General features: G+C 59.9%; 1 protein-coding gene across 1 annotated transcript; it reads left to right on the forward strand.

Moving 5' to 3' along the window:
* Positions 1–1043: 1043 nt before the first annotated feature.
* On the forward strand, positions 1044–11595 carry NLRC3 (NLR family CARD domain containing 3). Its single transcript, XM_035549095.2, has 18 exons — positions 1044–1050; positions 1617–1877; positions 3074–4817; positions 5141–5227; positions 5998–6081; positions 6513–6596; positions 7024–7107; positions 7483–7566; positions 8193–8276; positions 8507–8590; positions 9459–9542; positions 9644–9727; positions 9971–10054; positions 10213–10296; positions 10413–10496; positions 10740–10823; positions 10912–10995; positions 11505–11595. The coding sequence occupies exons 1-18, from the start codon at positions 1044–1046 to the stop codon at positions 11593–11595; spliced, it is 3282 nt and encodes a 1093-aa protein (XP_035404988.2).
* The last annotated feature ends 1154 nt before the right edge of the window (positions 11596–12749 follow it).

Below are 12749 nucleotides of genomic sequence, written 5' to 3' on the forward strand. Positions count from 1 at the left end.
GAGCATTCTCTGCAGGAAGGTATTTCCCTCCTCACCTCTGCTCTCTGCTTTAAAAACAATGGGACTTAATGACTGGATACGCTTCTAAACAACAAAACAAAAGTAAGAGCAGTCTGGTAGTGGTCCTGCAGCAGACGAGGGGGAGGGAGTGGGTAGGTGCTCTGTCTGCGCTACGATTCACCAGCGCTGCCACTGAAATAGAGCACCTACAGCTCTGCAACAGGATGTGGTGTTTGCCACCGATCAGCAAGCTGTGACGGAGGTTCTGGACGGCAACGAGGTGGCTTGGAAACTGAAACGGGTCCTTTGTCGTTCTGCTGCTGCCCCACAACTTCCTTTACAACAAAAAGAAAATTGACGAGCAGTGCACAGTCCTGCTGACCCACAGGTGACAGTGCTGGCACCCAAACACTTGCCGGGTGCCCTGCAGGTGGCACGGGGGTGTCACCGCATGTCTGGGCACTTAACGCAGCCACAGTGCTCGAGAAAGGCACCTGCAGAAGCGGTGCTGGCGAAGGCACCAAGCCTTCATGCGAGGTCCGGGCAAGCAGGCAGAGATGCTGCAGCACGACGGGCTCAGTCCCTGCCAAGCCCACAGCAGTCTGAGCTTTTGGCTGACCTGAGCCCCAAGTTAAGACGGATGCTGCTGGATTTTAGGGTCAGAGGATCAGGCAGGGCAGGGCTGAGTGCTGGCATCCGAGCTCTGCACGCGGCAGCCTCAGCACTGGTGTGGGCCCATGTGGGCTCGTGGCAGTGGCTGCAGGCGGCCACCAGCTCAGCGCACGTCCCCCTGTGCCAGCGGCGGGGAGGGCAGCGTTACCTCGAGGCAGCTCCCTCCCACGCCGCTCCTCTCGTTCCAGCAGGAAGATGGATAAGGGCTGAGCGGGGCAGCCAGAGCTTGCACTGACGTGCCATCTGCTGCGTGCCTGCCCGAGGGAACACTGGGCAGTCCATGGGAAGGTGGTGGGCGCAGGCTGAGAGCCGTGCTGCTGCTAACACCGCGCTCCTCGCCCCGGGATCGCCGATGCCACGGGAGGCCTCTGATGGAAGGTGAGTGGTGGCCGGACGGAGCTGCAGGGACACTGACACAGCCGGGTCCTCGGGCCTGGCTGTGGCTGAGCTCTGCAGCAGGATGGGCAGTGGTCCAAGGAAGTCCAGCACCTTGGTGGGGTTCGTGTCCAAAAATGGGGTGAGGTGGAGCACCCAGGTGTGAGCACTGATGGTGGTCCCTGGTCCGAGGGCTTGGGGACTGCTGTGCTGGCATGGGGGGAGCAGCTGCCTCTGAAGGCAGACAATCTTCCTCAGACCCTGCTCTCCGCACAGGCTTTGTTTCCAGGAAGAAGCATCATCTCTTGTGTTCTTGGGTTTCTTTAACTCCATTTTCTATAGCCACCACCTTGACCTCCTAACAAACCAGCCGGCCACAGCTGTGGGACGGCATCACCTCCAGGAGGACTTTGTCAGGTTCCCCTGGAGGGCTCTGGTTTACGCCCTGCTCCCAGCAGGGCTGCCCTCCCAGCCAGACCGGGCGCTCCACTGCCGCCCTCCCCAGCACCCCCGAGCCACGCGCCCAGGCCTCATACCAGACCCAACCCTGCTGCTCTCCTCTCCCACAGAGGCTTGGATCAATCGCTACCAGAAGCAGCTGGTGAGGTCCATCTCACCACAGTTCCTGGAGGAGATCATCTGCTACCTGCGGAGGCTGGACCTCCTCACAGCGGAGGAGGCCGGCCGGGTGCAGGAGGCGAGCTCCCTGCCCGAGCAGGTGAGGGCCGTGGTGGATGTCCTGGCTGGCAAGGGCAGCTATGCCTCCCAGTGCCTGCAGACCTTCATCGAGACCACCAATTCCCAGCTCTACCTCCACATCACTGTTTACGGTAGGCAGCGCACAGGGGGGCAGGACACGGGGTGTCCACGTGCCTGTGGCCAGGAGCTGGAGCGCCCCGCGATGCGCACAGAGCCGGGCTGCGACTGGCAGCTCAGGTGGGCTCCGCAGCCCCATGCCAGCGCTGCTGCTGGCTCAGGGCCTCCTCCAGCACCAGCTGAGGAAGGACACAGCAAGGGGGTGACAGGAGCCTTGCCAGCTCTGAGAGACCTTCCTTCTGCCTGCTCTAGCGCACTTCCCCGGGCAGCCGTCGCTTTTGGCAACAGCCACACCGGGGACAGAGCCTCACAGCCCTTGTAGGCAGAGCAGAGCAGAGCTGAGGGTACAGGCAGCAGCTGGGCTCGCGAGAGCCGCAGCAGAGAGCGGCACCGATGCTGTACCTGTGCTCAGAGGGTGGTGTCTCCCACGGAGTTCATGCAGTCTGACAGGACCATCTGGGGATGGATCCTCCATCGCCACCCAACTGCAGCAACGCAGCAGGGCCTCGGGTGGGCCATGCAGCCTCCGAGACATTTCTGCAGCCTGGGAAGAGGCAGAAAGTGGGAGGACCATGTCAGCAGTGCTGAACTGCAGCCCCCGGGCTCATACCCCAGCTGAGGCATCTCCTCTGCTCCCTAATCAGAGGCAGCAGCCCCAGACACCAGCTTCTTCCTCCCCTCGAGTCCCTGTTTTATCCTGCACTTCAATATAAATAACTTGCTGGGGTTTGAGTGCAAGCAAGGGTCCCGCTCTGTGGCAATGAGGCTGAGGCCAAGCCAGGGAGTCATGCCACAGGATCAGCCCCAGGGAGGAAAACCGGGGCCAGGCACATGCCAGAGACCCCCAGGCAAGTGCAGAGTGCTGAGGAGGGCCCGAGGACAAGCTGCAAAGGCAGTGCACAGATCAGGGTCCGGATCAACAAGGCCCACAGCAGGCACATGTGCAGTGGAGCTGTCGACAAGCACTCCTACAGCACAGCTCGGGCAGGGACGGGAGGCCCAGGCCTGAGCTTAAACAGGCTCCTGGCCCTGTAGGTGTGGGTGGAGGCTGCAGGTGAGGCCAGTCAGGGCCCTGGCACACGCCTTGTGTACAGGCTCCATGCAGCTTCCCCTCCTCACAGGAGTGGCAGAAAAGTGGAGCAGCGTCTCTCATTTGCATTTGTGGTTATTCTCCTCCCCCTCACCTCCTGTTTCCTTTCTCTCTGTGCAGAACCGATGGTGCAGAAACATCTGGAGAGCCTCCAAAGCTACTATGGGAATGGCTTGGAGACGGGTCCTCTCCAGCGCCTCACGAACCTGCTGCTGGTGGAAGGCTTGACCGACATCCAGCAGAAGGAGCACGACATCCTGCAGATCGAAACCACCAAAGGCCTACGTAATGTATCCAAGAGCATCCCTTTAGAGAAGCTCTTCCTGCCCCTGTCCAAGGTCAGCATCCCCCCACGGATCTCCGTGACCGTAGGGGTGGCTGGGATTGGCAAAAGCACGCTGGTGAAGCTGTTTGTCTACAGCTGGGCAAAGGGGGAGATCAACAGGGACATCATGTTGGTGCTGCCCCTCACCTTCCGGGAGCTCAACACCTACGAGAAGCTCTCTGCCGAGCGGCTCATCCGCCTGGCCTTCCCTCACATCACCGAGCCCAGCTGCATCTCTGCGGGAGCCGCCAGGACGCTGCTCATCCTCGACGGCTTGGATGAGTTCAAGACTCCTTTGGATTTTTCCAACACGGTTGTGTGCACTGATCCCAAAAAGGAGATTCAGGTGGACAACCTGATCACCAACATCATACGGGGCAACCTGTTACAGGAGGCCTCTGTCTGGGTCACCTCACGGCCAACAGCAGCCAGCCAAATCCCCGGCGGCCTTGTTGACCGGATGACAGAAATACGAGGTTTCGGAGCAGCAGAGATGAAAGAATTTTTGGACCAGATGTTCCTTGACAACAGAGACTTGTCCAGCCAAGTTCTGCATCATATCAAGGCTAACAGGTCTTTACACATCATGTGCACAGTTCCTGGTTTTTGCTGGATTTCTGGCTCTTCAATTGGTTATTACCTAAAAAACAGCACCGATCAATCCCAAGAAATGACAGTTGTTCCTAAAACCTTATCAGAAATCTATTCCTATTATTTTAAAATGGCTTTGAGCAGTGACTGGCCAGAAAAGCAGAGAGAAACACTCAGGATTGAGCAAGCTGTGAACAACAGCAAGAAAATAATGGGCAGCCTGGGCAGGCTGGCCTTCTACGGCCTGCTCAAAAGGAAGTACGTGTTTTACGAGCAGGACATGAAGACGTACGGCATAGACCTTTCCTTGCTGCAGAGCAGCTTGTGCAGCAGACTCTTACTCAAAGAGGAGATGCAGTCCTCCACAGCCTATTATTTTTCCCACCTAACCATACAGGAGTTTTTAGCAGCTATTTATTATTACACTGCTGCAAAGCGGGCAATATTCGACCTCTTCACAGAGAACGGGATGTCCTGGCCCAAGCTGGGTTTCCTCAACCACTTCAAGAGTGCTGTTCAGAGGTCGCTGCAGGCTGAGGACGGGCAGCTTGATATCTTCGTGCGTTTCCTCTCGGGGCTCCTCTCCCCCCAGGTGAACAAGGTGCTCTCCGGGTGGCTCCTGGCGAAGGATGAGCACAACAGCTTCAGGAGCCAAGCGATCAGCTTCCTCCAGGGCTGCCTGAACACGGACTACGTTATCTCCTCGCGGACAGTGAACACCGTGCACTGCCTGTATGAGATCCAGCACATGGAGATTGCCAAGTCTGTGGAGGAAGCGATGAAGAATGAGAGCTTGGCCGGGATGCTCACGCCAGTGAACTGCTCTGTCCTGGCGTATCTCCTGCAGGTCTCCAACGTGTGCATGGAGGAGACCAACCTCTCCAACTGCCTCACTTACAATGTCTGTAAGAGCCTGCTCCCTCAGCTCCTCTTCTGCCACAACCTCAGGTAAGGCGCAGTGGGGCTGCACTCGGATTAGCAAGCAGGGACACCAGACTGCTCCCGTGACTCAAAACCCCAGGTGTCTACAGGAGATGTAGGCCCACCAGCGCTGTCCGTCACCACGAAGCTGTCCTCTGTCCTGGGGATGGCACGGGGCCAGATCTGCAGTCTCAGGGAAGCCACCTCTGCTTCTGTGCCTGAGTTTTTCCGCTTGGGAAGTGCAGACATCATGGGACAGCTGTGTTCCTATGCAGCTGCGGGTAGTCTTTTCCTCACTTTTTGTTCTCCAAAATACCTTGCCTTTTGCTCTTTCCTTCTATTTCCTCCAGGCTGGACAATAACCAGTTTAAGGACAATGTGATGGAGCTGCTGGGCAGCGTGTTGAGCGTGAAGGACTGTCAGATCCAGAAGCTCAGGTAGGACCTGGCCCAGATGAGCTCTTCCTGGGGAGAACCAGAGCGAGGGGCCTCCAGGAGCAGCCGTCCCGCTGGCTCCCCAGGGTGCCAGGTGACAAGGACAGCCCCACACGGGGGGCTCCTGCACCTTACCCTGCTTCGGGAGCATGCTCCCTGGGGCAGCCATCTCGCCCAGGCTCCCTGGGACAAGCTGCCAGCAGCAGCCCTGCATTTGTCTCCAGTGCAGGCCATGATTCATCCAAAATCCTGATCAGTGCCACCCTCCTCGGTTATTTTTAGCTGGACTCCTACCTCCTTGCTGTTCTTAAACCTGTAATTTGGGCAGCAAGCTGCAGATTGCTTGTCTTGGTAACCCACTTCCCAAGGTCCTGGTTGTTTGCTGGGCACAAGGGGCTCAGCATGGGTTAGACCAGCTGGTGCATGGAGATGCGTGGCCCGGAGAAGATGGGTCCTCTCTTTCCCATCTCCCTTCCCTTCCTTACCTGTGGCTGCACACGGAGGTTCCTTCACTGTGACCTCTCCGTTTCACTACATGAATTAAGTCTAGAAACTCCCTTTCCACCCTGTCCCTGCAGTCCCACCCCAGGGGAGCACACCCCGAAGCATTTGCACAGCGAGGCAGGGCCGTGTCACCCACCAAGCAAACACTCCCCATCGCTCTCCTGTGCTGCACCGTCCCCAGCTGTGTCCCAGCAGCGCTCCCAGACGCACCGGGGCTGTGAGAGCCTCTTCCTTCCCCTGACAGACACCCGTTCTCTTTTTCTGGGCAGCTTGGCAGAAAATCAGATCAGCAACAAGGGTGCCAAAGCACTGGCCAGGTCGCTGATGGTGAACAGGAGCCTGATGGTGCTGGAGTAAGTGTTACCTCCTCCCAGCTCGTGCCGCGCCGTCCCTGCGCAGCCAAACCCCGCCTGGCCTGACGGAGCTGGGGACAGCCTCGTGCCCAACGCCGCGCTGCTGCAGGGGTGGGCGCAGCCTGCAAGCCACCGGCATCCCACAGCAGCTCTCAGCTGCGCTGAGCGCGTGTCGGCCAACTGCCACAGTCCCTTCACGTGGCTTCGTTAATAAATGTCAGACCGACGGTGTCCCACCCGGACACTAACAGCCCGGGGACAAGGGGACATCAGGAGGGAGAGGAGTGGTCCCAAGGCAGCGCCACGTGGAGGCATTTGGCTTAAAGCGGGCACATCCCGCTCGGATGCCGGTCCCGGTGCGGGTGGGCGAGTGCCGCTCGCGTCTTGCTAACCGCGTCCTTTCTGCTCACCTCTCCCCTGCCTCGCCCCAGCCTGCGGAGCAACTCTATCGGCCCCTCGGGAGCGAAAGCGCTGGCTGATGCACTGAAAAAAAACCAAGTCCTGCTCTCCCTGAAGTAAGTCTCAACTTCTGCAGCACCCCCAGGAGCAGAGGCATGGGACGAGCTGCCTGCAGGGCTGAGCTGCCTGCAGGGCTGCACATCGCGGTTTCCCTGCCCTCGTGGGGAGTCCCTGTGCACACCCTGGTTTGGCTGTGCTGGGCAGCAAGCCTGACGGCAGGAGGCACAGAAATAATATGGGCCCTAAATCCCCATCAGCCAGAGGGGCCCTAAATCTTCGTTGGGATGCAGGACTGCACAACAGCAAAGCAGACTGCTGTGGGCAGTGAAGCTGGGAACCCTTTAGTGCTGTAACAGGGGGGTTCCTGCTCACCCAGCACTGGTGGCAGCCCTGCACGGGTGTTTGTGTGTCTGGGGGTGCTGAGATGAAGCAGGTGCCGCCCGCCCTGGCGCTCGCTTACAGCTTGCTCTTCCCTCCTTGCAGCCTGCAGCACAACGTGATCAAGGAGGACGGTGCCACGTTCCTGGCCGAGGCCCTGCTAACCAACCACAAGCTGACGACCCTGCAGTGAGTGACTGGGACCCAGTGCCCCCCTGCTCCTCCCAGCCACCAGCAGACCCCGCGCGGGCTCCGGCTCGGCCACATCCTGGCGTCTGGCTGGCCACGAGGGCCAAGCAGCAGAGCCTGGGCTTTCCCACTGCGCTGCTTTTCCTAGTTTACTGTCCCCACACCACCCCTGTCAGCAAAGACCTTCCAGGCCTTTAGAGATTGTCACAACCCAATTTCTTTCCCAGCCTGACGTGTTCTCAGGGTGCATGCAGGGTGGAAGAGCACTGCCAGAGCTGAGAACAGTCTATAGGGGAGGAAGGGGGTACAGGTGCCGCCAGCAGAGACGTGACTGGGGCTGGCTGATAATCGTGGGTGACTTCCTCTCCTTTGCAGCCTGCAGAAAAACTCCATCGGAGCCCAGGGCGCAAGGAAAATAGCAGAAGCACTGAAGCGGAACTGCAGCCTCAAGGAACTAATGTGAGAGCCGACAGGGGAAGCACAAGGCCGAGGGATGGCAGTGCCAATGCCATGTGTCCCTGGGCTCTGAGGACAGGGATCTGGGCCATGCTACACAGCCAGGGCAGGCTTTGCTAGCTTTGTCCAAGGGGACTATCGTGGGTGAGGGTGGGAAGCGTGTCAGAATGGCTTTCGGATAGACCCGGTGCTGAGTTGCTCTGCTTACCTCTGGGGAAGCAGGGAGCCAGAGTGAAGCAAGGGGCCAAGCTGCCCTCCAGAATGGTGGGTCTCCAGGCCCTGTAGGTACAATAAAAGAGGTTTCAGCTAAAAAGCAATTTTGATACAGCAACACAGGTGTGTGTGGGTTGGAAATTAGACCGCAGCAAATTCCTGCTTGTTGTTGGACCCTGAGGGTGTTCCCAGGACCCAAAGGTACACCAGGCCCTGCACACGGGGACCCTGTGGTGGGACTCCTGCTGGGTCAAATGGATCCTTGGCAGCAGGTCTAAGCACGGCCCCAGCAAGGGAAGGCCAGCAAAGCTGCCCAGGTCCTGCTGGAAGGCAGGGGACTGTGGACCCCACGCTGCTGGCAGGGGCTTGGGTTGTGACACAGCTGCTGGTAACACTCGCTTGGCCTTGTGTCTTAGGCTCTCCAGCAACTCTGTTGGAGACAATGGCTCGGTCGCCTTGGCTGAAGCTCTGAAGGTTAATCACAGCCTGCAAAGCCTCGAGTAAGTCCCCGACACGTGGCAGCCTCTGGCTGCCTCCCACCCTGCTGCCACAAAGCCCCTTGCTGGGTGCCTACTGCTTCCTCCACGTTTGCTCCTTTGGCCTCGGCTCCCCGCACCGGGGAGCTGCTGGGTTCTTGGTGTAACAGGTGCTTTTAACCCCCGACACAACCCCACAGCCCACCTAGTGGTGCCAAGAGTGGCCCATCCTAACGCCCCCCTCTTTGTGTCAGTCTCCAGAGCAATTCCATCAGCAGCGCCGGGGTCGCCGCTCTGACAGTGGCTCTCTGCTCCAACAAGGGACTCATCAACCTCAAGTAAGTGGCGGCCCCTCTGGCCACCCTGTCCCAGCGATGCCGCCCTGGGGCACAGCTCTCTCGACAGACGGGACACACGGGAGCTCCTTGGCAGTCTGGGCTTGTGCCCGGCTGCTTCCACGAGTGCTCCGGATGCTGAAAGCAGCCTTGGTCCCTCCAAAGGCCGAAAGCTGGAAGTCATTAACTTTCTCCCTCCGCGAGACAGTATCAGCTCAGCTGTCTTGCAACAAAGCGATCACAGCAGGGAAATAGGCTGAGAAAAACCCCGATAAGCTGGCAGTGCTCACATCTGTGGGACGTGCTGCAAACACTAGCTGCTCCAGGGAGGGGTGACAGCAGGGCACTTGTGACAGCAGCTCTGTTCCACCTAATGCCACCCCACAGAAATCACAGGAGGCTCTGTCTGAACACCAGGAAGCGCTTCTTTACAGGTGATGGAGCCCTGGCACAGGTTGCCCAGAGGGGCTGTGGAGTCTCCTCCTTGGAGATCTCCAAAAGCCACCCGGACATGGGCCTGGGCAGCCTGCTGGAGCGGGGGGTGGAGGAGATAGGCCCAGGGGTCCCCTCCAACCTCAGCCACGCTGTGATCCGTGATCCCTATTTTCAGTGGGGCAGCCTGGACAGTTACTGTGCACAGCCCCACACCACGAGGTCAGACTTCAGGCTTCTCTTCTCCGAGGACATCTCTTGATGAGAACAGCTGCAGCTTGTTTCGCTGTAGACAGCGATGCAAGGAATGGAGATGCAGATGTTGGTGGAGATTCTGTTGCCACAGATGGTTACAGCCCCAGAGCAGGGGGCAGAGGGGCTGGGGGGGGCATCCGATGCCCTGCCTTGGTGCTCCCCCCCAGCCTCTATCTTTCCCCAGCCTACGGGAGAACTCCATCAGCAAGGAGGGGGGCCCCGCCATCGCCCGTGCCCTGCGGACCAACAGCACCCTCAGGAGGCTGGAGTAAGTCCCACAGGCCCAGGAGGGCACCCACGCTGCCGTGCGGTGTCGCTGGAGATGTCCCAAACTATGTGTGACTCACGTCCTCTGTCCTCTGCCCCTAGCTTAGCAGCCAACCTGCTGTATGATGAAGGCGGCAAGGCCATCGCTCTGGCGATGAAGGAGAACAGGGCGCTCACGTCCCTCCAGTGAGTTTCCCTCGGACCTGGTGTGCAAGTGGCTTCCTTGAGTTGCCCTTCCACGGGACGTGGAGCGTGCCATCCTGCATGGACCCGTGGGGACTTGCACTGGGTGAACAGGGTCGCCCCCAAGCCTCCACCACGTTGGAGGTGGTGAGCGGATGGGTGCTGAGCTCACTGGGTGCTGAGCCCGGAGGGACCAGGGCATCCCCCAGCCTGCAGCCCCGGCCTTCACCTCCCCTTCTTTTGCAGCTTGCAGTGGAACTTCATTCAGGCAAACGCTGCCACGGCGCTGGCACAAGCACTCAAGTCCAACAGCAGCCTGGCCAGCCTCGAGTAAGTGGGGATACAGGTGGGCAGGTCCTGGGCACCCCTGGGCAGGGACCCCCAGGGCACTTTGGCACACCATGCCCTGTGCTCGATGCCCTTCGCTGCCCGTCTCCCTGCTCCTGGGTGCTCGGGCTGGGGGCAGACGCAGGATTTCCATGTCTTAGCTTGCAGGAGAATGCCATCGGAGACGAGGGAATGGCTGCCCTGTCTGCTGCGCTGAAGGTCAACACGACCCTGGCAGATCTCCAGTGAGTACCCAGGCTGTGGCAGGGCCCTGGCATTGCAGCTAGTCTGATTAGCTTGTCTAATTAGCACACCACGGCCACCTCAGGACGTGCACTGAAGGTCTCTTGTTCTCTTGCAGCCTTCAGGTGGCTTCAGTTGGCGCGGCCGGGGCCCAAGCCCTAGCAGAGGCCTTGATGGTCAACAAGAGTCTGCAGATCCTGGAGTAAGTGCTCGGTGGGGCCAGCGAGTCCCCATCACAGTGACACTGCTGCCTGGGGGTGTCCGAGGCCCCTGTCTTTGGCTCATCACCCCTTGCATCCCCTGCATCATGGCCTACCAGACTTACCTGTCCCTTGGCTCGCTGACGTGGGGCTGCCTCTCCCACCTCCTGCTCTCGCCCATGGAGAGCATGGGGCCCACGGGTCACCCTGGGCTGTCCTTCCCCATGGCCTGCCTTCCTTTGCAGCTTGAGAGGAAACTTCATTGGCGTGGCAGGGGCCAAAGCGATGGCCAACGCACTGAAGGTGAACCGGAGCCTCCGCAGGCTCAAGTGAGTACCCTGCTCCCCGGGGCGAGGCAGGAAGAACGCTCCCAGACCTTGCTGGAGGTCGGTGCTCTGACCCTGCCGCCTCCCGCAGCCTGCAGGAGAACTCCCTGGGCATGGACGGAGCCATCTGCATCGCCACCGCTCTGAAGGGGAACCACGGCCTCACGTACGTCAAGTAAGTGGCTGCTGAGCTGGACGGTAAGGCAGGGGTGGGGGAGACCGTAGGAATGGTAAGGCGACCTTCCCCACTGCTGGCACTGCCCATCCCCAGCTGCCCTGCAGGGTCCTCCCCAGCGGGGCTGGGGACCAGGGCATCCCGATCTCCTCCCGAGTGGCAGCCAACATCCCTACACCGTTCCAGACCCCACAGCTCCTCTCTGGGGATGCCTTCGGGGCAAAGAACCATTCTAAAAGTCAAACACTCCCCAAAATACCACAAGGTCCAGCTGGATCAGCCCTTCCAGCTCCCCAGGGGCGTTCTACAGCTGCTCACCTGGCTGCCTCGGGGCTCTCAAAGCCAGAGTCCTCTGTGACCAGGGTCCTCGCAGGAGGTCTGGGCTGGTGTGGGGAGGGTGCAAGCGATGCTGGAGGCTGGTGCAAAGCTGGGGAGCTTCTCTCGAACCTGCTGGGGATCTTGCTGCACCCCGTATCCAAGCCTGAACTCCTCTTCCTTCCTTCTCTCAGCCTGCAAGGGAACCGCATCGGCCAGTCGGGAGCCAAGATGATCTCTGACGCCATCCGGACAAACTCGCCCGACTGCGTCGTGGAGGTGTGAGGGCCCCTGGCCGCCACGAGGAGGTGGCCTGGTGGGGCGGAGGGCGTCCCTTCGGCCGCTGTGCCTGTGCAGGGGGATGCCGGGCCCGCCGCCCGGCAGGGGAGAGCAGGGGCAAGGAGAGCCCCGCAGCTCTCAGCATGGCCCCGAGGGGCTCGCAGCTGCTGGGACCTGGGGCTCCGGATCAGCAGTGCACGAGGGTCAACACTTGCCAGCGTTAAAAAGCTGGGGAACGCATGGCTGGGTGCCCCTTCAGCCGAGCCCTGGGGGAGCTTCGAGGCTATGTGAATGGGTGAAATGGAAACAGGAGGGAGGGGGGGGACACCCCACACGCCAGGCCCTTTTCCCATGCACAGGGGTGACTTACCTCCCACTGCCTGGGCAGCAAACCCCTCCTGTGATCTCCGTGATGCTGGGGCCGCGGGGCTGTGCCCACAGCCTGTCCCAGACCAGGCACATCCTGACCACCCAGGAGTTTGGCTCTCTTCTCACCCTGGGTTGCTGTAGGCAAACATCATGGCACCCCAGCCCGGCCCCAGGACATTGCTCCAAGTGCCAGCTCTTCTCCATTGAGGTCTGCTAGGGAGAGGCTGGGAGAACCGGGTGAAACAGCCGCCCCTTCTCACCAGACCAAATACAGCCCCGTCCTGCAGCTCCCGCCGAAGTCCCAGAGAGATGAGAGCTTTGCTGTTCCCTTGCTCAGATCAGTCGGTGGTGCTTTGGACCAGGGGACTTCAGAGCAGGGGCTGCTCCTTGTGCAGCGGTGTGCCTTGCCGTGCCCTCAGTAACAGGATGGTTTTGGCTGGGCATGCCCAAAGTGTTTGGTAGTGCTGTGCTGCATCAAAGCCTCTTGGAAGAGACAGAAATCCCAAGGTGTAGGAGTAGAACCATCTAGAAAGGCCTTGGGAAATAAAGAGCCCTTGGGAGAAAGGAAGGAGGAGCAGGAGGGTGTTTGGAAGAGGAACAGCACTGCATGAGGATGGGCCATCTCCAGCACATGCATCCAGGTGCTGCTGGGAGGCCTCCTGACAAAGTTCTGCCTCTCACAAGCTTAGGCTGGACTTCTTGGGTTTCCTGCTCTTGCCATCGGTGACAAGCTGGGTGACCTTGGGACGTGTCTTCCCACTGTCCCAGCTCCAGAGAGGGTCCTCCCCTAG

This window comes from Cygnus atratus, chromosome 15 (genome assembly GCF_013377495.2).
Source record: "Cygnus atratus isolate AKBS03 ecotype Queensland, Australia chromosome 15, CAtr_DNAZoo_HiC_assembly, whole genome shotgun sequence".
Lineage (NCBI taxonomy): Eukaryota > Metazoa > Chordata > Aves > Anseriformes > Anatidae > Cygnus > Cygnus atratus.

Excerpts from the sequence above, each read along its gene's own strand:
- NLRC3 (XM_035549095.2), top strand. Across the intron at positions 7,108-7,482 it reads CACAAGCTGACGACCCTGCA|CCTGCAGAAAAACTCCATCG; the intron begins GTGAGTGACTGG and ends TCTCCTTTGCAG. Across the intron at positions 9,728-9,970 it reads AGGGCGCTCACGTCCCTCCA|CTTGCAGTGGAACTTCATTC; the intron begins GTGAGTTTCCCT and ends CTTCTTTTGCAG.